At 37.6% G+C, this 24,670-nt stretch overlaps 1 protein-coding gene across 1 annotated transcript in view; it reads right to left on the bottom strand.

The window, feature by feature from the left end:
- Nucleotides 1-1,385: 1,385 nt before the first annotated feature.
- LOC145985516 (uncharacterized) overlaps nt 1,386-24,670 on the bottom strand; it is a 31,731-nt gene continuing 8,446 nt past the window's right edge. The window contains exons 2-3 of the mRNA XM_083119588.1: nt 14,060-14,640; nt 1,386-4,052 (exon numbers count right to left, since the gene is read on the bottom strand). Of these exons, the coding sequence (XP_082975714.1) occupies nt 3,155-4,052; nt 14,060-14,640 (1,479 nt within the window). The 3' untranslated portion in view covers nt 1,386-3,154. The remainder of the gene's footprint in view (nt 4,053-14,059; nt 14,641-24,670) is intronic.

The following is a 24,670-nucleotide window of genomic DNA, read 5'->3' as shown; positions in this document are numbered from 1 at the left end:
TGTTGGCTAACTATTGATTGATTGAGTTGGTGTTTGAAGTTCACTTTATGCACAGTAAGGCTAATCGGGACTGGACCTCGAACCCAGGACCCCTTGATTGCAAGGCGATGATGATACCACTGTGCCATCGGGGAGGCTACATTGTTGCCTAACTATACGGCGAAGAGTGGATTTTAATAGCAAATTTCCAATGACAAGTTCTGCCATCGCCGTAGGGTTAGGCAACACACACAACGTTATGCAAGATAGTGCATATTTCAGGATATAGGGGTCCCATTTTTATTGCTGGTGACTATACCTAATCAGCATTTTTCAGGAATTTTGAACTATTTTAAGTTTTTTTAACCTACTTCAGGATTTTTGGAGCCTAACTTTAAATTTTTAGGTCCTATTTTAGGATTTTTAGAACCAATTGAAGGATTTTTAGAACCTATTTTATGATTTTATAGCCTATTTTAGGAACCTAAAAGCACACTTTTTAGAACCGAAAAATCTGATGCCTACTCATAACGTTCAATCAATGCATTGAACTGGAGGGAGGGAGGGGTTATTGTCTCAGGCAATGAAAAGAAAACAGAACATTTGCACACATGAGAAATGAAATGTATCATTTGAAAAGTGTTTGGTTTAATTATCACAGTTAATTTTATTCTACTTTCACGACATTTCAATAAAATTAACTCAATTCTCCTTTGTAATGTTTTATACATGGAAAAATTTATTGTAAAAGTTGATCGTCACAAGTGAAACTATGTTGCTTGCCCACACACGGGAGTGACTGATATCTAAAGTGCTACCACATTTCAAAATTATAAGCTATGTTCGTTCAAATGTTTTATCTAAATATTTCAGACTGATTTTTGTTTCTTGGATATATGTTTGTATTATTTCTGTTAAAAAAAGTCTATTTCTAGCATGATTTGAGAAAAATATCCTGAAAAAAACCACTGTGACTTGTAACGCATGAATTATTTTGTGTATTATAAGCTTGGCTAAGCCTTTATTTTACAAGTTTTCTCAAACTGTTGACAATTCTAGAACCTCACAATTATTTAAAGCAATAATTTACAACATTTTCTGAAAAAAAAAAACATTTTGAGTGTTTTTTTTAAGGTGGGTTTTTCTGAAAAAGTGGGGAAAACTAGGCTGCGCCCACCCAGGCCAACCCTCCTAGCAATAGTAATGGTCCTCTGTTCTTACTTTTGTTGTTAGCAGAAAATTTTTGAATAATAGTCAAATAGTGAAGTCAAAGTAGTTGATCGATTTCATAAAATATGGATTATTTATTTTACAAAAGGGTTTTGATAAGTTTCCGGCCTGACAGGGAAAGTATCGGAATAGATGAAATCATTTTAGTATGTTGTGAGTCAATGTTTCAGAACATGTTGTACAAAATTTGAGACAAGTACTGCTAGTAATACTTATTCGTTACAAGTTTAAATCGACCATGGCAATGCAGTGTGTGCAGTTTTTCAAATTGGAGAAGAGAGCTGTCAAGTACCTCTTCTCGAAGAACATGGGAGCCAACGAAATATACAACGAATTGACACAAACAATGCCCAATGTTGTGGGGGTGGATTTCAGGATGGGGAGAACAAGCACAGAAGATGAGGAAAGGCTAGGAAAGCCCAGAACAGTAGCGACTGAAGAAATTGTTGATAGTGTCAATGACCTGATCCTTGCAGACAGGAGGATTGGTCTGCAATGTATAGAAGACACCCTAGGCACCAATTTAGAGCGGGTGCATTACATTGTGCATTAAGAATTGGAGATGAAAAAACTTTCTGCCAAGCGGATGTTCACACTCTTGACAGCTGAACACAAGCGGAAATGAAGGGACAGTGCTAAGGCACTGTTGGACCATTTTTAACGTAGTACAGCCAGTGTTATTGAACAAATAGTGACAGTGGATGAAACTGCATTGCATGTATAATTCTGAGACAAAATATCAATCCATGCAGTGGTACCATAGTGGATCACAACGGCCTAAAAAATGTTGTCGACAGAAATCTGCAGGAAAAGTAATGGGTGTGGTATTTTGGGATTGTGAGGGGAGAATATCCCACTTTGAATGCTGAAAGTTATGTGGTCCCATTGTATAAATTACATTCCCCTTTGAAGGAAAAGAGGCAGGGGAAACTGTCAAAATGCATCCTCTTCCTGCAACAAGGCAGGCATCACAATGCAGAAACTTCGTGATTTAAAGTATGAACTCATTGACCACCCCCTTATCTCCCCAATCTGGCCCCATCAGACTATTATCTTTTCCCCAAACTCAAAATGTACCTCAAAGGCATGCCACTGATGTCATTTCATCGGTAGAAGCATGGTTTACAGACCAAGATATAACCTTCTATAGCCATAGGTTAGAATTGCTGCAGGAACATTTGCGAAGTGTGTCAACCTAAAAAGGAACTGTGTTGAATAAAATGGCATTTATTTGCCACAGGCACCATTATTTCTTACCGAGGCTGGAAACTTATCAAAACCCCCTCATACTTTGCTACCAAATGACAAATTTATAATGAAATTGTTTCATTTATCTCCATCTCATTTCCAGAATGCAGTGTTCTACCTGGTAGATAGAACACTAGCATCCTCAAATCAAAGCTAGTGTGGCGTGCAGTTGTTCTATCTAAAATTTCTATTTTTAATTACAGCATTAGTACCTAATGAAACAACTACTTCTTTGCAGAGAGGTTTCAATATATATCAGCCTTTGAAATTATACAAACTTTCAGCGCAATTGTGACAAAGGTTCAATAAATATATCATGTCAAACCTTAAAGGGTTCTCCTGTAAAAATGGACACAGAACATTTACATTCTCAGTGGATGAATTATCGATAATTTATTCAGTCAACTAGGTCTAAAATAGCATTTTGCATGCTGAATAACAAGTTGATGGAAAAGAAAGTTCTGTTGTTAAGATATACTGTGTAGTAATTAATGTGTGCATGTGATCATATATATATATATATATATACACATATTATATTAAACAAATGTCATTCAACAAATGACATAATTTGTATGTCAGCATACTGTACCTGATGCACAATTTCCAAATTGTAGAAAATTATGTGATATTACTTTGAGGTAAAATATTATTGGAGGATGATAGACTTGAACAAATTTTAATTTCTTTTATGCAGTTACACAGGCACTGCTATAGAATCATGTTCACAAGGATTGGAATTTTCAGAATATTCCTTTCCACAGACGCCACATTTCATCATGCTTTCACTGTTGTGCGTTCGTTTATGGTTCAACATGAGAAAGTTGCTGTGAAACGAACTTCCGCAGATATCACAGTAGCTGGAACGTCCTGAAGCATGAACCCTTTTGTGACGAACAAGATCAGAGTTTTTCAGGAAAGCCTTTTTGCAAGTATCACATTTATAAGGGCGTTCACCAGTATGGATACGCACATGGGTAGTCAGGTGAGACTTGTCGGAAAATCCTCTTCCACAAATTTCGCATTTATGAGGTTTCTCGCCAGTATGTATGCGAAAATGTCGCACAAGATCCGAATGCTTTATAAATGCTTTGTTGCACACAGTGCACTGCCTGTTCATCGAGTGCAGCTTCCTGTGTGCTGTAAACTGAGAATAATCCAACATTAAATTACACTTTTCACACTTATACACTGCGCTCCCAGTATGGCACTTTCTGTGACGATTCAAGGATGAGTTTCGTGAGAAAACACTGTCACAAAATTCGCATTTGAAAGGTTTTTCACCAGTATGGTTTCGCCTGTGGACCAAGTACTTGGATTTCACGTATAAAACCTTACCACAGAAATCACATGGGAATATCTTCTTTTCTCCATGAATCTTTCTGTGGTTTTCTAACTGTTCCTCTTGTGTGAAACTCAATTCACATGCATCGCAAGAATATTTCAGATATGTCTCTGAGGGTTTCACAACTTGAAATCCATTTGCTATAAAATTCACGGCAGTCTCTACTGCTCTGCTCATATCTCGATCCAAAGTCCCAATTACTGCTGTGTTGTATAAGTCAACGGCATTTGGAATGAAAGTCTTCCCTTGCCTGCAAAAGCAATAAGAAATATATTTTATATGCATGTACACAATTATTCTAATGAAATAACACCCTTCTTCCTTGCAATAACCTATTCGTACTTCAGATTTTATGATTTAATTTTTAAAAAATTATCTTTAAATACTGTATTTAACATATAAATTATTATTCCTGAAAAAAAAATTGATTGTTTTGTTGGTGATTGAAATGGGGGTGGGGGTGTAAGGAAATGGCCTTTCTTGGATCAACCTTGGTATTAAAAAAATTTGCCAGCATAATTTGATGTAGTGCAATCAATTCTTCACACAATGATAATGACAATACTCCTTTTACACACACAACAGGCATGCAGTTGCAAACAAATATCTATTTTAAAATAAGCTGTTTTTCTATTTTTGGCCATATTATATTACTTTTCTATCTCTTATTCTCACATTTGTGATTGACCTAGATGGATAGAAAACAACGTAAAACAAAAATAAAAATAAGAAAAATTAAAAAGGAAGTGTGGTAAGTGGTTGAAAATAACAAAGAAAGTTGCAAAATGAATATTTTCACATGGAGCTGTTAGAGGTATGAAACAGGATTATCACCTGTTGCTCGCTGAACATGAAGTACACGTTTAGTATTTTATCAATATCATGGTTTTCCTATTCTACTGGCCATCCTGACTCGTAACTAGTCAGGAAAGATGAATATTATAACCTAATACATAGAACAAGTGGTATATGCTACTTGAAGTGGCTTAAGGGCAGGAGGAACAGTTTGTGTCCAGCCAGACACGAGGACCATAAACTGCTCCTCCCCCACCAACCTTTCCTCATATGTAGTGAGCTGTGGAAAGAGAGGTCTGTGCACTGGATGGTGGCAGGAGGAGGAGAAAACTTAGCATCATGCTTATGGCAGTATTATTTTAATATTGTTCTCTTGGTAATGTCAAACTTCGAATGGCACAGAAAAACACATGAATAGAAAGAGGACAGGTTGTAGATTTGATTGGCAGGGTGGAAAATTCAAAACTTCCATTTGGTTAGCCGTAACTTGAAGTTGTTGCATTTCTCCATAAGGAATACATGTGATAATGAAAATTCTTATTTCTCATATTTTTAAAACATCATACTCTATGTGATCAAAAGTATCCGGACACACCGCGAAAGGTGTGTTTATCATAGAGGGTGACACAGTACTGCCATCTACTGCGTGGAACACATAGTCAGCGAACTCAGTAGTCTGCAGACAGTGTGAGACAGCAGTATGGGATGGTCTGAGGAACTCACAGACTTTCAACATGGTCAGTTGGTTGGGTGCCACTTGTGTAGGAAGTCTGTGTGTGAGATTTCCAACCTCATAAACATCCCTCTGTCCACTGTTTCCGATGTTGTAGTGAAGGGATGTGTACAACCCAAAAGCGTGCAGGCCAACCTCCCACGTTGACCTCCAGAGACCATTGAGTGTTGAAGAGGGTCGTACAGCATTCGTCAATCATCCATCGCCACCATCACACAGGAATTCCGAACTGCATCAGGATCTACTCCAAGCACCATCACTGTTTGGCGCAAGGTGCGGCAACTTGGTTTCCATGGCCGAGCAGCTGCCCATAAGTCAAACATCACACAGACAAATGGAAAATGCCTCCTCGTGTAGTGCAAGGAGCATCGAAATTGGACCATAGAACAGTGGAAAACCATTGTGTGGAGTGATGGATCACAGTGGCGATCTGATGGTAGGGTGTGGGTGTGGCGAATGCCAGCCTGTATAGTGCCGACAGTGAAATTCGGAGGTGCGGGGTTACAGTGTGGTCATGTTTCTCCTGGAGGGGGCTTGGCCCCCTTGTTGCTTTACATGGCAATGTCACGGCACAAGCTTACGTTGACATTTTAACAGCTTTCATGCTGCCTACTGTCGAAGACCAGTTCGGGGATGACCATTGTGTCTTTCAACACGACTGAGCACACCCGCCCATACTGCAGGGCTTGTGGGGGAGTGGTTTGACAACAACAACGTCCCACTAATTGACTGGCCTGTGCAGAGTCCTGATTTGAAACCCATAGAACATCTCTGGGATGTTTTGGAATGCCAACTTCGTGCTAGACCACACCGATCCACATCAATACCTCTTCTCATTTTGGCGCTCTGCGAGGAATGGGCTGCCATTCCTCAGGAAACCTTCCGACACCTGATTGAAAGTATGCCTGTGAGAGTGAACGCTATCATCAAGGCTAAGGGTGGGCCAACACTGTATTGACTGCCAGTGTTCCCGATGGAGGGTTGCCCAAACTTGTACTTTATTTTCAGGCTTTATTTTCAGGTGGGTGTCCGGATACTTCTGATCACATAGAGTATATAGCTTAATAATCAACTTTTTAAAAAAAAATGCTTCCACTTGCAACATGGGGAGAAATTCATACTCTCTTGTTCACTTTTTAATACTTTTTTTTAAGTAGCTGTACTCATTTTGACAACACTGAAATAAATGCACACTTGGTGCAAAACTGTCACTCTTCGTCTTAAATAGTTATGTGTAATCATGACCTGTTTGAATTTCATGCATTACAGTTATTTTCTTCAATCATCATAAATATAATAATCATTTTCAAAATCATTGTTCCTCTTAATTAACAGTTACAATAAATTAAGGAAAGTCTTTGTAATATGTAATATCATAGCATAAGTTATATACACAAGACACTGAAAACTACAGTTGGGACGCGCTAGCAAGTGGCGTGGGACCACCCACTCTGGTAGCGACGCGCTGTTGCCGGATTGACCTACTTCAGGAATCTCGCGAGCCCACAGAAACATGAGGAAGGCTGAACTACTGCAGCTCCTTATGTTACACAAACCTCAGTTCCCCATACATCGAATAGACAAGCTTGCAGAAGAAGCAGGACATACGGTGGTCCGTCTCCCGCCTTATCATTGTATGTACAATGCAATCGAACTTATTTGGGCACAGGTCAAAGGGCTGGTAGCACAGAGGAACACTTTGCCACCTTTTACACCGTCTAAAATTTTGCAATTGACAGAACAGGCTATCGGGGATGTGACAGCAGATAGGTGGCGTTCGGATATAGAACACACAAGGAAGATTATTTCCGAAGATGGGAAAAGGATGGAGTTGAAGAGCAGCAAATGGAGGATTTTGTAATTTCACTTGGGCAGGAAGACAACAGTGACAGTAGCTCAGATGAAGATGTTCCTTTACCAACCAACAATGAAGATGATCTTGGGATAGCGCCACTGCAATGGTAGCCGGTAAGCAAAAACAACTGATTCTTTAACTACTACTTCTGTTCTTTCATTCATTTTTTTATGTTTTTACATACAGGTAGCTCAAAGCATTAATAACACATGTACCAAATGTATCATTAATGTTAAGGAAATCGAGCAATTGCCAAGCGTTTCGTTGTAATTTATTGAACTCTGTATTGCCAGAGCCTGTATTCTCATATAGCTCCCAAATTATCTCACTTCACACACCCACATGTGCCTCCCCGATGGCACAGTGGTAGGGTAAGTGTTGTCGCCTTGTAATCAAGTAGTCCTGGGTTTGATACCCTGTCGAGGCACATAGTGGTTCGGATCCCACTTCCAACTGTAGGTCCATTCCAGATTAGCCGTAGTGTGCATAAAGTGGACTTTAAAACACCAACTCAATCAATCAATTCACACACAATTGATTTGTTCTTGATAAATTCTTCTCCGTAATACAGTAACTCAGTTCTGTAAAATTCTGTTTTGGAGGTGAATTTTTGTAGGTTCTTCAAAATATAATTTAAAAATGTGTTAACGAAACGAAGTTGTACGTAATTTGTTTATACGTAATTTGCCATAATTTTCAAGAAATACATTTCATTTGTACGTTCTGAAGCTTCAAAAATTGCGGCGTGACAAAGAAGGCAAAAAGAGGCGGCATGAAATCAAAGGAGAACGATTTGCCACAGTGTTGTTCATAACACAAGATGCATTTTCTTTTGTTGGTAATTGTGATACGATACAACATAAGTAAAAAGATGCCGGTTGCTGATGCTTGCAATGTACCATAATAAAAACACAACAAAGGTGCTTTCAGTGAAGGTTTTCGGTTTGTTGTGTAGAGCAGGAAGATAAAATATTTCATGCTTGCCAGAATGCCCGAGCCGAGCTTGCCAACAGCTGACTAGCCTGTCCGTGTGTTTGTGCGAACCTGGCAACGTAGAAACCCCCCAGCCACATGGCAGCCAACGAGGAGACAGAATTTGGTCACGTTCTGCCGTTCTGCGTTCTGATTGCACGCCGCTTCTTATAATAATGATTTTTCTTTTTGTAATACATTAGAACATAGTTAAGCACAGGGGTGTCACCACTGGGTGGGCGAGGGTGGGCTCTGGCCCACCTTAAAATAGTCTCAGCCCATACATCTGCCCACCCAATAGAATGAATACATGATATATATTGTTTACATAATGCAAAGTAACAAGATGGTAAATAATAGTATAAAGCACACAAAGCAGCCTTAACAATTGACTAACATAGGCTAACTCAGTTTCACTTCAAAAGTGAAGAACGTTTCTAGATTCTCCATTATGTTGGTTACCTTCCACTAACGTGCGAAAAATGATTACGTGCGCCAAAATGATCAAATGAAACTTTCAACACATGCAAAAACAATGAGTAAACCTACAAAAATAGGGAAAAGTTAATGAATAAATTTTATCAAAATGGTTATTCTAGAATTACTTTTACTATTCCGGTAACTGTGACTAAATGAGTTTTGGCAAATTAAATATTTTTCAAATGTTATCAGTTGAATATAATTTTTCCATTATTACGTTTACGAGCTTTGTTTGTCTTGTAAAAACCTAGAGAAGCTTTTCTTTAACTGATGAAAGATTATTTCACTTTATTTTTATAATATTCATTTTTTTTACAAAATACAGGAAATTTATATGCATAATTTTTAACATTAATAAAAATTGCATACAAAATATTTCTAATAATAACATTGAACCATGAACAAGAATACTCCAGTACAGCACAACGTTCATTTTGATTTTTGATTTAGTTTATTTTACTTCGCGTTTTTTTGTGCCTCTTGGCTAATTTGCGAAGATGGGGATGAGTGATGAAATGATGAAATTGATGAATGGACATTCACAAACAACCAAGCCCGACCGGGATTCGAACCCGGGAGCACAACGTTCATGAAACGTCACTGCACCTTGAAAAATTCCTACCGCGGGCCCTGACCATGACCACAGAACCAGAGCCCACCTAAATATATTTTATGCACCCTTGAGCCCACCCCAAGAACAATTTCTGGCGACGCCACTGGTTAAGCATAGTGATGTTTCTGCTGGCTAACGGTAAGTGCACACATTGAATATCTCAATGCCGTTTTCTGCAGATTGGGAATTTGAAAAAAAAAAAACTTCATTAATTTGGTAAGAAAGGTTATTCATGTGTCTACAGGGATGTCTCTCTAATTCATGAATTTCCTAGTATTCCAATGACAAATTTTACAGAACATCAGAGTTGGTTCTGGGTGGATGTGGCAACTGTGACATATACAGGGTGTATCATAATAGGGTAAACAACTATAAGAATTTATTTTGACTAAGCTATATGGAATACAACAATGATATTTGTTATGTATCAATCAGTAACACTAAGTTTCTATGAATGTCTACAAATGTTCAATGTGGCTTCCACCAGTTATCCACATCCCATCGAAATTCTAGTTCTTGCCACACGTTTCGCAATAACTCGTCATCTATTAAAGCAAGGAAAGGCATTTCTTATTCTCTCCTTTAGCTGTTGCACATTCTGAAGCAGAGGTGGCACATAGACTTTGTCTTTCACAAAGCCACAACTGCACAAGTCTAGAGGTGTAAGGTTTGGGGACCTGTGAAAGTCGCCATTTTCTTTAACACTACACCAGCACTACATTGACCGTGTTTACAAAAGTCTTGCTCATGAAAATATATCAATAAACCTGATAAGTTGTTTACTCTATTATTATGATACACGCTGTATATACGGAAGTACGGGAAAACGAATTGATCCGATTTCCTTACAAGAACTGAAAGAACGTTAGATTGATGCATCATATATTTTGCTACATTGACTTGCCTAGGAAGTAGAAATTTCCACATGACACAGTAGATGCAAAAGGTCCAACTGACTTAAAAGACAGATCTCCAGCACCGAAGGCACCATCATCAGTAGAGGTAAAAGATGTTGATAACAAATCTCACAGATTGGAAGTGAAAGTGTTCTTGCAGCAGAAGAAACGTGGCAAACTCCAAGTCTTCTCATGGCATCCGCTCCAAATTCTCCTGGGAAAGTTGTCTTTTCACCGATTCGCTTGGAAATAGACCCCCTTTAGTATGAAAGTGATGACACTACCTTTGCAGCTTTGGAACAAAACAACATGACACGGTTAGAGATTCTGAAAGACCTTCTGACCACACACTTGGATTTGGAGTGTGCAGAGAGCAAGTATCCAGCATCAGCTGTTCTTCTCGGGAAACATGACAATAGGTTGGAGTTTCTGAGCACAATAAAGAACAAGCTAGACAGTGATTATGTTGAAGATGAATCGGATTTCTCTGAAATTTTGTGGAAAAGGAGTTGATCCACCTCAACCTACAGAGACAATGTTGCCCATTCTTGTACATGCGTGTCCTCGCAAGTTTTCTACTGTTGAATACTTTGAGAGTTTAAAGTCTGAAACCCTTGGCCGGTTGGTGATACATGCAGAAGTTATCAACACAACCACGATGGTTCTAGATGGCCCAGTTTTGTATCATGGCCTTACAATCATCCCATACCAGCAAACACGAGCCAAAGGATTAATGATAATGATGTGATAACGAACTGAAGGTACAGGATGCTTCTAACACCGTAGTTCAGATGAATCGCGTTGGTTTGGAAAACTCAAATTTTGTCAGCTTGAACTGTTTTTTTAGTCATAAAAACAATATAATTGCAAAACAATTAAATTATATCTAATGTACTATTGTCTAAGGTGGAACTACATCTATTTTTATATATTTACATGTGCAGTGGCATGCCCAGGATTTTCGAAAGGGAGGGGTTATCTATACTTTTCTTGGTAGTCAGCCCTTATTTTGTTATATTTTCCTACCTTTGACATTCTTTTTTTTTAGGAATACTAGGCCAAAGGGGAGGGGGTTCATAAACCCCCCCCCCCTTGGGCACGCCACTGTACATGTGTGCCTTTTGGGACAGTGAAGTAGACTTCCAATTTTTGCCAAAAATTTACATTTTTGTAAATAAACCAATCAATAGTACATGCATGCACTATTTTAAATTAATAATGAAATACTAGTTTATAGTGTAGTACTTCAGTTAATGGCTTGATATCAGGAATTTGCTATTTTTTAGGGGTACCAAAACATTTGATCTTCTGGGTATAAAGTTCAAAAAGTGCCATGCCCATATAATGGCAATCCTATAAAATTATATAAATCTGATCATTCTCATTAACCCTAGGGACACTACCGTACGTAAAATTTATGTATGCTATGCGCTCAAATCCCTCCCCTACCTCCCACCTCACATCCACTCACCCCTCTGCCTATCAGTGCCTCAAGTTATATGTTGGACATAAGACAGCACTGTGGTAAGGAGGGTGCAAGCGCTGATCGTCTTGATTTGGTATGTTATGTTGTGCACAGTATGTCAATTTTACATAGCTGTAGTAAAAAGAGAAAAATATTTCATGTAATTTTGGCATTTGTAAATTCGATTTGGATACTTAGATTTTGAAAACGAAAGTTTAGAAGCATGCACTATTTTCTTGTAAGACTTTAAAATTACATTTGTTCCTTATTTACAGTGTTATGAATATTATTATTGTTTGCTTTTCATTGTTCAAACTTTTCGCCTTCATTCTTAAAGTACGAATGGTCTTGTCAAGAAAGACCTTGTCTTAAAATATTTTATGTATAATAAAACCATGTTTGAAGAATAAGACTCCAATATAAGGAAAAATAAACAAAATAATGTTCACAATTAATAGAAATTTGTTTTCATGATGTAGACGTTGTTTTAAAAATAGATCCTTTCATGTATGTAAAATTTATGTGGCGGTAGTTACACTGTGATATTGGAACATGGTAGTGTAAATATGTCACCAATATTTATTTTGAGCAAAGAAAGCGTAATTTCTATGTTATTCTATGTAATATTGCACCTTCTTTGTAATGTGTATTTTTTGTTTAATGTTTATTGTATTTTATGCTCTGTTATGTATGTAGTTTAATGTACCTTCATGTTTGCAAGAGTGCACTATGTGAATTTGTATTTCTAAACATGTATAGATGTCAGATTTGTTGATAGTATCCTCTTGTAGATAGTGAGTGCCTCATCTGTACTTGAATCTGTGTTTCCCGAAAATAGTATAAAAGGGAGGATATCGCGTAAGAAATATCACACTTTCGCCACGGATCATCGAAGCTTTTAAACTTAAAAAGAACTCCTCGGTGTTGTGCATACATCTTGGTGTGGTAGTTCGGGGCACAAGCTAGGTCTATGTGATCATAGGCATGCCGATAGCCACGCATTGAGTTTATGCTTTTTTAGTTGAGTCAATTCATCGACAAAGCAAAATCCTCGCCTTCGTCTCAAGTATATTCACATTATAATTGCCATAAATAAAGAATAAAACCTTTTAGTTTATCTACTGCAGCAATGTGGTTTTATTTCTCTGTGCTGTGAATATTGTCTTTGCCTAACACTATCCCTTTACCTGAGAGGAGTCTGTGTACTTCACCGAGTCTCATCGTTCACCCTGAGTATTAGTAAGTTATTATTAATAAATATAATAATACGTTTAATAAATAAATAATACAGGATTGAACGTATCACTACGGTTAACAAACTAAACTGACTACGAGAGGGAACTGGAGCAAGTGACCTGTTGCTTTCCCTCGGGGCTAGTAATACAAATAAGAAAAATAGTGTGTTGTCAATTTAACTTGCAAGTCTGATATAACTACACTACAATATGCAACTATAACATGAGTTTCTTTTAAGATATTAACATGAACATACATAAACACTACTACAGGGTGATTCAGATGTCCCGTAACACCCCCTATAAAATGTAAAGGAGTTAGGCTGGGTACAAATGGCCATGAAAGAAACAGATTAGTCCTAGGGGGAACCATATTGGTGTGTTCCAAGCGGACGTCTCCCATATTGGTGGCCTCCATTTTTAACCTTTTTAAATGGGAAGGGGGTGATGTGATATATCAAATCAGCCTAGAACTTCACGAGGGCTACTTGGATTTGTTTAGTCAACGGGTTTTTTTCATCCTTGCTTATGGAATAAGGTACTTTTCCCAGAGTATTTTTCCCAACAGGACAGAGCTCCACCACACTATGGGAGCAATGTGAGACAGTTTCTGTCCAAAGTGAGTTATCAGATGACAAGTGTCGCATATTTTGTTTATTAACTTCCCTATGAACATAAACATTAATTCATCACTGTGAAGGACTTTTCATTCCAACGGAAGCATCGCACTATAATTGTTCAAGACAACCATTCATAATGCTCAACTCTTCAGGGATGTATCAGATTAAAATCATGTGCAATGGCATGTAACCTTCTCACCCTAGACGTCAGTATGATCTCGATGTGATCCTGCTGCGTTACAGGCATTTTAAAGCTTTTTTTTTCCTGACACCTCGAAAAGGAGGAAATGGATACAAGCATTATTAATAACTTTATACTAGTTAAAGATATGTCCAAAAAAAATTTCACCATTGAATTTTTCGTGAAATTCTAGACTGATTTGATATATCAGAACACCCTTTTCCAATTTCAAAATTTTGAATTGAGTTCAATATGGCGGATGTCCACTTTGAACACACCAATATGGTTCCCCATAGACCTAACCTGCTTCTATCATGACCATTTGTACCCAGCCTAACTCCTTTACATTATATAGGGGGTGTTAAGGACTTTTGAATCACCCTTTATGATTGCTATTAAAGTGCGTACTTACTGTATAACTGATGCTGGCACATACAAATCTTGAACCTTGTCATCTTCAACTTTTATCTCAATCTTGAGAACGCTTTCGATCAATGGAGGTACAGCCTGACTGCAAATATCACCAGACAGGGGAAGTAAATCATGCTTAGTTTCTCCTGATGGCTGTGATAAAAGCTGTACTTCGTTCACTGGCCTCGAGGCTTTTTCATCTGATTCATCTCCTACCCTGATTGTTACAAATCCAGGATTGGCAGTACCATGTGGATTATTTGCATCTGGTAATTGAGCTTCTTGAACGGAAGTACAACAATTATTGGTTTTCTGTTGTTTGGTGGTTATTTCCTCGGCATCAACTCGATCTTGGTCATTGGTTGATTCATTTTCCGTAAAGTTCTGACATAAGTCACTACTTGTTCCTGCGAGGACTCTAGCACTTTCTTCACCATGTGGATTTTCTTGTTCTGTATTGTTTGATACAGCAAAAGGACACAATGTTTTGAATGTTTCTTCTCCAGCTTGTTCGGCAATATTTTGAGAAGTTCTTTCTGTTGAATTCTGTCTGTTTTCTAGCTGGTTTTCTTTGCTCAAAAACTGAAACAACATAAAAAGGTTGGAAACTTTCAGATACCTTTTGTCAGGAGTAGACAAAGGAAAAAAAACAATAATTCATGCACCCTCCCCCTTTTCTCAGGAATTATCATTTTTCTTTCTTTCTCTATTTCCAAATACGGGCTAAGAAAGTAATTAATCCAAGATAGATACCGCTACCTATTTTGAAATGTGATCTTAAAACATTTAATTTATTAATTAATACAAGATTGGATTAAAAGTAATTAATTCTTGCACCAGAGTGGCCTTCCTATAAAGGACTCTGTATACATGGCTCTATTGGTAACAGGATAACTAACTATGCAATACATTCTAATATGTGGCAAACTCTACCCTATTGAGGCAGACTTTAAAATTCATCTAGAAACAGTGAAAATTTGCAATGACATGTTTATTAATCTGATTTAATAATACACATGATACAGGAAACACATACTGTACTCCTTATCTTAAAAAAAAAAAAAGCAACGGAAATTTTCATAAGTGAACTCAAAATGTTAGAAAAAAATTGAACTGAATTCGAACATCCAGACAACAGGTGAAAATTGTCAGGTGCCATGGTAACCGTGCACCCTATATTTTTCTACTCCTGCCTTCCGTTACAGTAGACTCTTGCTAATCTCATCATCCCTGGTGATGAGGGATGCCAGACAGTGTTTGAAATTAATGTCCATAAATTGCAAAGCGTGACTAGAATATTTTTTGTTTTGTGCCTAGGTAAAATTTTGTAAATCATCTCTTTTGGGAAGTAGATTTGGTGCATTCAACAGACAAAGCATGTCACTAATTTCTTACTTGATGCATGTATTATTTTGTCTACTGTCATAAATAGAGCCCTGAATTTTTTTGTAACTTTCAAAATATGTTCATAAATATTTAGGAATGTATGTAATAAACATGTAGTAAAATACACAAAATGGAAAATTCCCACTTTTGTTCAACAAATTGTACTTGACAAACCATGAATAAATGCAATTAGTAGTGATTAAAATGTATTATATGTAACAAATAGGACCTATTCATATTTTTTTCACAATGAGATGACATTCTATTGCTAATTTTTATAAACATCAAAAGATGAAAATTTGAGAAACTTCTTATGACAAAGTGCTAAGAGTTCGTAAGAAAACTGCAAATGCAATTAATTTTCTAATTTTTAATCAATACCAAATTTGAAAAATAATGTTTGCCTCTCATCCATTGGTGTCTTTATTTTTTAAGTCAGGAATAATTTGGTGACAAAGTTTTCAGTTTGGCAACTTGGCTCAGTACAGTACAAGACAAATGGTGCCTGAGTGTCAAGGCCCAGTTCCAAGATTGATGCCGGACTACTGAGAGTGCATAAAAGACTACTAAATGTAAACTATAAAAGTTTTAACGTGTGGCTGGCTTCATTTTGGTACCAACAGGATTAAAAATAACCCTTCACTGCAACATGCTTCCTCCCTGCACATGATTGGCATGTTACTACATTGTTCACCTTTGGGAGAAGCAAGAAACAACTTTCGAAAGGAACCATAACTTCACTGAGATAACGAAAGGCGAGATTATTAAGAGTCAACTGTATTTATATGTAAGAACAATGGCAGGTCTGAGTTCCTATTGCATAATAACTTAAACACCTACAGAAGAATGAAAAAAAAACATTTAAAATATGAAACTCTTCCCCATGTGTGTGCATTGCTTGCATTCTTTAGAATTGTTCTTCTAGCTTACAATTTTTTACAAGCATTTAAAACATGTTTTTGATGGAACGTTTGCATGGAACACACACTCACTTAATCAGACATTAATTTGTGGTTTGTTGGCAAACAAGAGATAAAAAAATGTGTTTAACAAACATAAACGAGAAAACAAACATAGTGTGTGCTGAAACCTGCTGGGTCTTCCATGGTAGCAACGTTTCTTGTGTCAATTGGAAATGAGGAATGCTTAACCAAAGTGACAAGCATGACCTGCACTATCCTTAGGAACATCTCTGTTGCTACGTTTACAATAATAAAAAAAATATATATGTTTTATAAGGATTCTAAAACATTAATCCACTACTTACCCTACCTAAATAGAAAATTCACCATCCATTTTTCAATAAATATTATAAGTGTCTTTTTTAAATATTTTTTGAACAGTGTCTTTCTGAACAGTGTTTAAGTCCAGTAATGGTTTCTCTAAGTCTCATTTCATCAGAGAGTTGGGAAAAACTCTTTGTCAGTAAACTACTTACAGTGTTCATCTTATTATCATCTTATTAGAACTGCAGCAGCAGAGGACTGATTAATTAACCCACAATCGGTCCCGGATGTGTGATGTGCTCACTAGCTGACTTTTAGAGTGTCACAAGTGATCTGATAACATTCTAATGAGATACCATTGTTGTTACAGAAAACAATATTCTTAGTAATAAAATATCGCTACAATTCGTATCAATCCCTAAGATTATATGTTTATTTTATTAAGTCTCTCTGAATGCTTCACGTTGACCAGGGCATTCACTTGTTTTTCTCAGTTGTCTCAGCCTCTGAGGCATGTAAACAATGCACTGTGTTGTGCTATGCAAACCTCCTGAGCATTCAGGAAACAGGTAGTTTCTTCTGCCTATGGAGTCGGCGGTTTGCATAGTGGCAATTAAAAAACACGATTCGACATGGAGGAAGAGCTCGATGGCCTAGTGATATAGAGGTGAGACAAGCTGAGAGGGGACTGACTTTTGGATTGGAGTTGTGAAGGGAGAAGAGGTTAGGAGAGCAGTAGGGCAGAAGTGAGACGACGCTCTGGTCGACAAATTGAGAAGCCAACAGAGGACTTCGTATATTCTATTCAGCCTAATTCATCAGATAGACATGTAATTATCCTAACACCCAGCCATGATTCAGGTTCAAAGGTTCACAAAACCCAACGAGTGACCATTGTCTTTTCTGCAGTTTAGTTCTTTAGTTTGATTTTGTACCTTTCGCATTGCCAAGCGCTAACTCGTCATGTGCCAATGACGAGTGCTCTCATCAGAGGGTGAATGATGAGTAACTTACATCACCCATTGATTAATTGGTTAACATTCTAGGTACTCGTAAGATCCCACGAACTTTACGGTTCGTTACGAATTTCACCATTCGAATTACATGAACTTTTTCTAGATATCTCTGGTGGGAGCAAGTGCCACTCCCCCTTCCCCCATGCAGGTGCCGTTAGCCCACTCAGTGGTGTATTTGTGATTTCAGTTTGGGAAGTAGGTTGTTCGAGTATGCAAGTATGTTACCACTCAGTAATCTGAACTATTGCCTTGCAGTTGTAAGTATCTTAGAACATTGATTCTAACTTATGTTATTAAATCTTGTATAATACATTTTTATTACTAATTTAGAGGCAGTGTGTCTACATTCTAAGAAAACCCAAAGTCGTACACATAAAAGGCAATCAAACTAGTATCACCGAAAACTTATGCAAATTTCCATTACTTACCAGGTTCAAACTTAATGTGCATTTAAATACCTATACAAGTTTCTTGTGAACACTTTAATACATATTTGGTGAGTTTGGTTAGTTGCACAATGATCCTTCTTTATTCCACAAGGCAGCATATTTTTCGTCATGAGAATCTTTAATGACTAGAAGCATGCATATTTCATTTTTGACGAAAACACGAAATAACACATTGTAATACTAATTTTTCATGTTTCTGAAAGGTGTGAGGTGCATTTTCCTACCCTGTCTTGTCACGAAATGATGCAAAATGAACTGCAAAATGCAAAATAGACTCTTAAAAACGAAATTTATCGTTTATATACCGACGCGACAGTTTCTGAAGTCAGAATTATCCTGAGACTTATGCAATTCACAGAAAATTGATTAATTCTGCTGCAAACATTTGAGAAGCAAAAATGGACCCCTTTATACAGGAATAAACTTAATATTCTGGAAATGATTTAATGTGGTATTAGAAGGGATATGTTTATTTTATGTAATAGTGCAGTTTTTAAATCAAATTTTGGATTACATTCACATTTTTAAAACTAAAATGTCATTTTATATGTCGCTTTTTCACCGCTATAACAGCGAAATTTCATTTTATTTACTGCTTTTGAACCAGAAATTGACTCTGTTTTTGTACCGAAATTTTGCTTTTTTACTTACCAAAAATATGTGCCTCTATTAATGACTTAACAATTAATGGACACAAATTATTGCTTTTGTTTTTTTTTACTTTGCTTTTCTGCACTTTGGACCACTGGCGTCGTAGCACAATGTACTGGACACACATGATTTTTCAGTTGTGTTTGTTACATAGTTAAGAAATGTTGGTAAACGTCTGTTATATCGGAGACACATTTCTATCGGATATTTTCAGTTTTAAATGGTTTGTACTTACCAATTGTGTATTGCGGAACATAGTTGAAGGTACCATTATGCTTTTTACACGAAAATAACTTCGATTTTTCACATTACGAGTAATTCTGTTGGGTCCTTTCTTCCGTTGTGGAACATACAATATGGCATGCACAGCTGTGGATCATCGCGCGTCGTGCTTGTGTTTTGTCGATTTGGAGTGGGTATGCAGTGTTTCAACCTTCTTAACCGAAAAATACCTATTTTCGTGTTCACTGTCATCACAAACCATTGACGGATAGCCCCAAAGACCATTCACGATAGCCCCAAAAACCATTCACGACAGCCCCACGAACCATTTTCGGCAAGGTTAGGTTAGGTTGGGTTAGGTTAGGTAAGCATAGTTAAAAAAATAAAATGAATTCAATTCTGGTAAAAAAAAAGGCACGTTTGGAAACACTGGCGAGACCGCGTGACTTTCAACTCTCGCACCATCTGCAGGTACATAATGGAAACAACGGCATAATGTTGTCGCTTTGCACAAAATGCAAGTTTATTATATCAAAAGTGCTTATTTCTTGTTGTGCAGCATTCTACGGTGAGAAAATACCTCCACAAACTTTCAAAATACTACAGAAACTCATTTCCGTAAGTAGTTTCTTCTGTAAAAATGAAGAAATGTGTCTCAGATATAACAGACATTTACTATGCTTTCGATTCTATTTTCTTTGAGGGGGTAAAAACATCCCTGGCAGGGATAAGAATAATTTTCTCTTACCTGGGATAAAATGTTTTGTTTGTGTCCCCGACCCCCTCCCCTATTAATTCCCACTCTGTGTGGGGAACACCCACAAGTGTGGTGAGATCGGGAGCCCAGCATTAAATGCTCTCGACAACTGAGGTGACACGTTTCAGTACGCAACAGCACTGAACTGAATTCATTCGAGTTGAAGGTCTTGTACTGACAAGAGCCGAGAACTTAGATTACCAACGTCGTAAGTGCACGGCTCTTGTCAGTACAAGACCTTCCACTCTAATGAATTCACCATTGCGCATGCGCAAGCACAATTGATTCATTCACTTCAAAATCTCTCATATTCCATTATTCAGTTTAAAATCATTCATATTTCATTTAAACAAAAATCACTAACTTCATATAATTTGATTATGCCCATCACTACCCTGAACCCCTAGAACATGGAAGTCAGCTCGAATCTCGGTGAGACGGAGTACCAGACTGAGAATTGCACCTTCCAACTGTAATATCTGGATCCACCACTGGTGAGTGGCACCCTTAACCTGTAATCAGTCACGCTCGGTTGAGTCACAGGTGAGCATGGCACTCACCCTTGCTTTTCCGAGATATTTCATATACCACATTTTAATATGCATTTTAAGTGATGTGTGTATTATTTACATTCTTATTTATTACCTTTTTGTTTCAAAATATTAATTTGTTTTCAAATGTATCATCAAAGCGCTAACAAAAACAGCATGTTCCTCAGAACTACCCTGAAGAATTGCATCTATGCACCAGAATTCTTCATCATGCTCCATCATTGTAGCTAAATAAAGAAGACTGTTAATGGCCAGAATCTCATCTGGCTGTCATCCTAGTGGATGAACAAATATATTCTGCCTTCTCCATCGATGCTGTGATGGGTAATGATACTGTAATCCCTCCAACCTCCTAAATCTTAATTCTTCTCATTCTCATCATCTTCCGAATCCTCACTGATCACAGTTTTGAGCTTGGCGAACATATTTCAGGAGGGTCTTCAAACTTAGAAGGTGTCTGTGATCAACTTTGTAGTCTGTACACTAATTCTATTGTCTATCTTAGACATTTTGTATAAAATCAATAAGAAAATTTTTGTATTGCACATTAATACGACAAAAAAATATACGAGGCGCATGTAAAAAAAAAGGACCGATTTTTTTACGTGGGGTTGGCAACACTGATGAGGTTGCACATGCACAGGAGCATGCCCTAGTATTCTGTGCTTGCAACAGAGATAGTCACAGTGGGGTTGCATACGTGCAAGTAGCAGTAAGGTGAAATGGCTGCCCTAATACAAAATCCCGCCAAATGTGAAGTGAGATCTGTCAGACGATTTCTGAAGGCCAAAGGACAGAATGCAGCTGACGTCCATCGGGAATTGTGTGCCATTTATGGACCGACAGTGATGACTGAAGGGAAGGTCAGGCAATGGTGCAGAGAGTTTCGGGAAGGGCGTTCAAATGTCCATGATGATGAGTGTAGCGGAAGGCCTAGTGTTCAGACGGACGATCTGGTGGAACACGTTAACGAGAGAGTGCGTTCCAATCGCCGGTTCACAATATCTGAACTCGCCAAAGAGTTTCCAGAAGTGTCTGTGAAAACATTGCATTGAATTGTGACTGACAACCTGGGGATCACAAACTGTGTGCGAGGTGGGTACCAAGAACAGCTGCACGTGATTTTTTGGTTTTCAAATGCTGATTGGATTCGTTCCTTCAGATGTTCAACATCACGAATCTTGACGGAATAAACTTAATTTTTTAGTATTGGGATCGGCTTCTTGTCAGATTGAATACAACTCGCAAAATTCAATACGCCTATCCGGATCATCTTCATTTAGGCCTTGCAGTAAAGTAGGCCTATATGGTCTCAATTACATGTTTTCTGCATCCTTTGTAGGCTTGTTCTTGCAATTCCATACTCATTGGATGCTTTCTTTGTGATTGCACAAAACATTGCATGACAACTGACTTATGGCCCACCCTGTATATTGTACTAAAGCTTCAATATAGGATTTCCATTCAAGAGTGGAGATATGCAGGCAGTTGCAGGATAGTATGTAAGTTTTTCAATTTCATTATTTTCAGTTGCTTTCTTGAAATTTCTGGCTAATAGTGACGATGTGATTAAATTAAAGAAAGGACATTTACAAGGACAGTAGATCGAGATTAGAACTCGGGAACTCCTGTGACAATATCGAAAGTTGGCCGCTTAACACACTTGGTCACCAAACCTGTATGTTTATGTTATTAATGCTACATTGATTACTTCGCATTTCTGGCTATTCGCAAAGATGAAGATGATGGGACAGTCACAAAGAACACCCATTTCCAGGCCGGCATTCAAATCAGGGACCCTTTTTAATGCTGCTACATATGTTCAAAGGTGTTTGTCTGTAAAATAGATAAACCTTGTGGCTAACAGGTCTTAAAGTGTGCCAAAGCCTGCCAACCAGATTTCAGTTAGATGGCACCTAGTGAACTCATAGATTCCCATCAGCACTGCTGTATACAGATTGATAAGATTACATTGCAGATTGAATGCTAGTTATTCTCTTTATCTGCTATTTTATCTACTAGTTATATCCTGTTAATATCCTAGTTATATCCTACTTTAGGATTTTCCTGAAGTAACTTGGATTCTTGCTGTAACACGATTATGCCTTGTTTCCATATTAAATGCACTATAGTTGCTAACGAAGGCAGTTTTCTTTTATTTATTTATTATTAAAAGCACTTTACACATTATGTTTCCACCCTATATCTAATGGATTCTTGTTATTCGGATGGCAAGAAAAACTGTAGGATTTCTCCTGATAAGGTTTTTCCCTACCGTTTGGTAGGAGACGTCGTGGAAGTTCCACCTAGCACAATGGGCCTGCCTCTGGGTTGGTGGGAATTTATGTCCTATAAAACTGTAAAATATGTATGTAATTATGTATGTCATATAAATTGGAAAATATGTCATGAAAAAATACAAATATGTCAGAAAAATGCAGAAATATTCGCAGTAAAGCACAAAATATGCACAACAGTACTCTCGAATTTCTCCCATACCCGATAGAGTAGAGTAGGGGCTGTAATGTACCGAATGTTATTTTTACTTTTGACTGATATTTGTGAAAAGCAAAAAAGACAAAGAAATGAGAACGAAACTTCTTTACTTCCCGTGCAATAATGAAAGTGAACATTTTTCCTCAATAATGTTTGCATGGATATCAATTTTCGGCGGATAAAAAAAAGTGGGGTATTTATTTTTCCATATCCTGCCATCGACAATATGAACTATCCGTTGTGCTAAAGCTACGAAGAAAAAAATATGAAATAACCGATTATGTGCGAGAGAATTACGAAAATTATACAGAAGTATGCCTTATTACAACAAAATTGAAGAAATATGTTGTAAAAATGCGAAATTGGTGAAATATGTCAAAATATGCTTTGTCAAGTTTGTCTATTTCGGCTGATTTTCACCAGATATGTAAAATTCTCACCCCAATATTAGATCTGAAGGCAAATGAAAAATATGTTATAACATAAAGTCCCGGGCCCTAGTGATAGTACATGAGATTTTCCGAGCTAGTACGAGTTCGTCTGCTCTGGAATATTGCTGGGTCGGGAAGGTCCTATGTTTGCTCAGAATCCGCTGTTGTTATGCTGGGGTGGTTGGCCAGCTTGCCACAGTACAATTACAGTAATAACAGTAATCCCTAAGATTTTCCCATATCACTTCAGGAAATGTAGGTGTGTAATCAATAGTAGGTATGTAATGTAAGAGCACTAACGGTTCTTCCATTTGGGTCTGGGATGTAAATCCTTAAGCTTGTAGGTTAGATTGAGTGATAGGTATTTCAAGTGCTTTGTGCCAATTTTATTACCTTAGATTTAAACAAGTCAGTATTTGCAGACTCAAAAGGAAGAATAGTGTATTACAAGAATGGCTGTGGTCATGAAAGCGAGATCTTGTTATACACAGATGCAATCGCCATTTAGGATTGAGTGTATTGGCAAGCGATATATCAAGTCGATTGCAGTTGGTTCTCCGGCACAAGGATGTAAGGTACAAATGGCCTTGCGTCCCTCTTCCAACTGAAAGAGGCCCTCACAGATGGTAGAGACGTTGACGGCATTGTGAGGCTTTGAACTCATATCTACTTGTACCAACTCTAGTTGGCCATATCTTTTCAGGACCTTGAGAGAAATAGATTGCTCAAGAACCATAACAGATGGAAAGCACATCAGATGTCTCACTTCACAGCTTCAAAATCAACAACACAAGGATCCATTCTAGATCCCAAATTGTGGAATCTAAACTTGGAGCCAACTCTAAAAAAATTTGGATATTTCAGAGATCAAAAGCACAATACACTCTGCAGATTACGTAAGGTAATTGAAGAACACAGTTGGAAAGATAAACCATTTTGCGATAAACTCTCTCGAGGACTTGTGTGATATGGCAAAATTGACAATTGCCACCCACACGACCCACTTTATAATCCTAAAGGGTATGCTGAATCCTAATAAACACCCACAGATAAAACTCAAGAGAAAAATCTTAGAAGAGTATGAGGGTCACTATTTATATTTTGGGCCTAACAATGAAAAAACAGGAATTTGGCATTCAAAACTGCTTTATTGTTTTTCGAAGTATTCTCCTTTATGGTCAATACACTTTTGCATTCCTTCGAACCATTTGTCAAAGCAGTTTTTCCAATCTTCTTGAGACACCTCCATAATATGGTTTTTGAACGCATCAACGGTGTCTTCCGCCGACGAAAATCGTTGTCCACGCAATTTATTCTTGACATTCGGGAACAAGAAGAAGTCATTGGGTGCCAAATCAGGACTGTACGGCGGATGACCCATCAATTCGATGTTTTGACTGTTCATAAAGTCGGTTGTTAGACAAGAT

The sequence above is a fragment of the Lepisma saccharinum genome, chromosome 3 (assembly GCF_977018435.1).
Source record: "Lepisma saccharinum chromosome 3, izLepSacc3.1, whole genome shotgun sequence".
Lineage (NCBI taxonomy): Eukaryota > Metazoa > Arthropoda > Insecta > Zygentoma > Lepismatidae > Lepisma > Lepisma saccharinum.
Note: the sequence above shows the minus strand (reverse complement) of the source record. Positions and strands in the feature narration are given on the sequence as shown.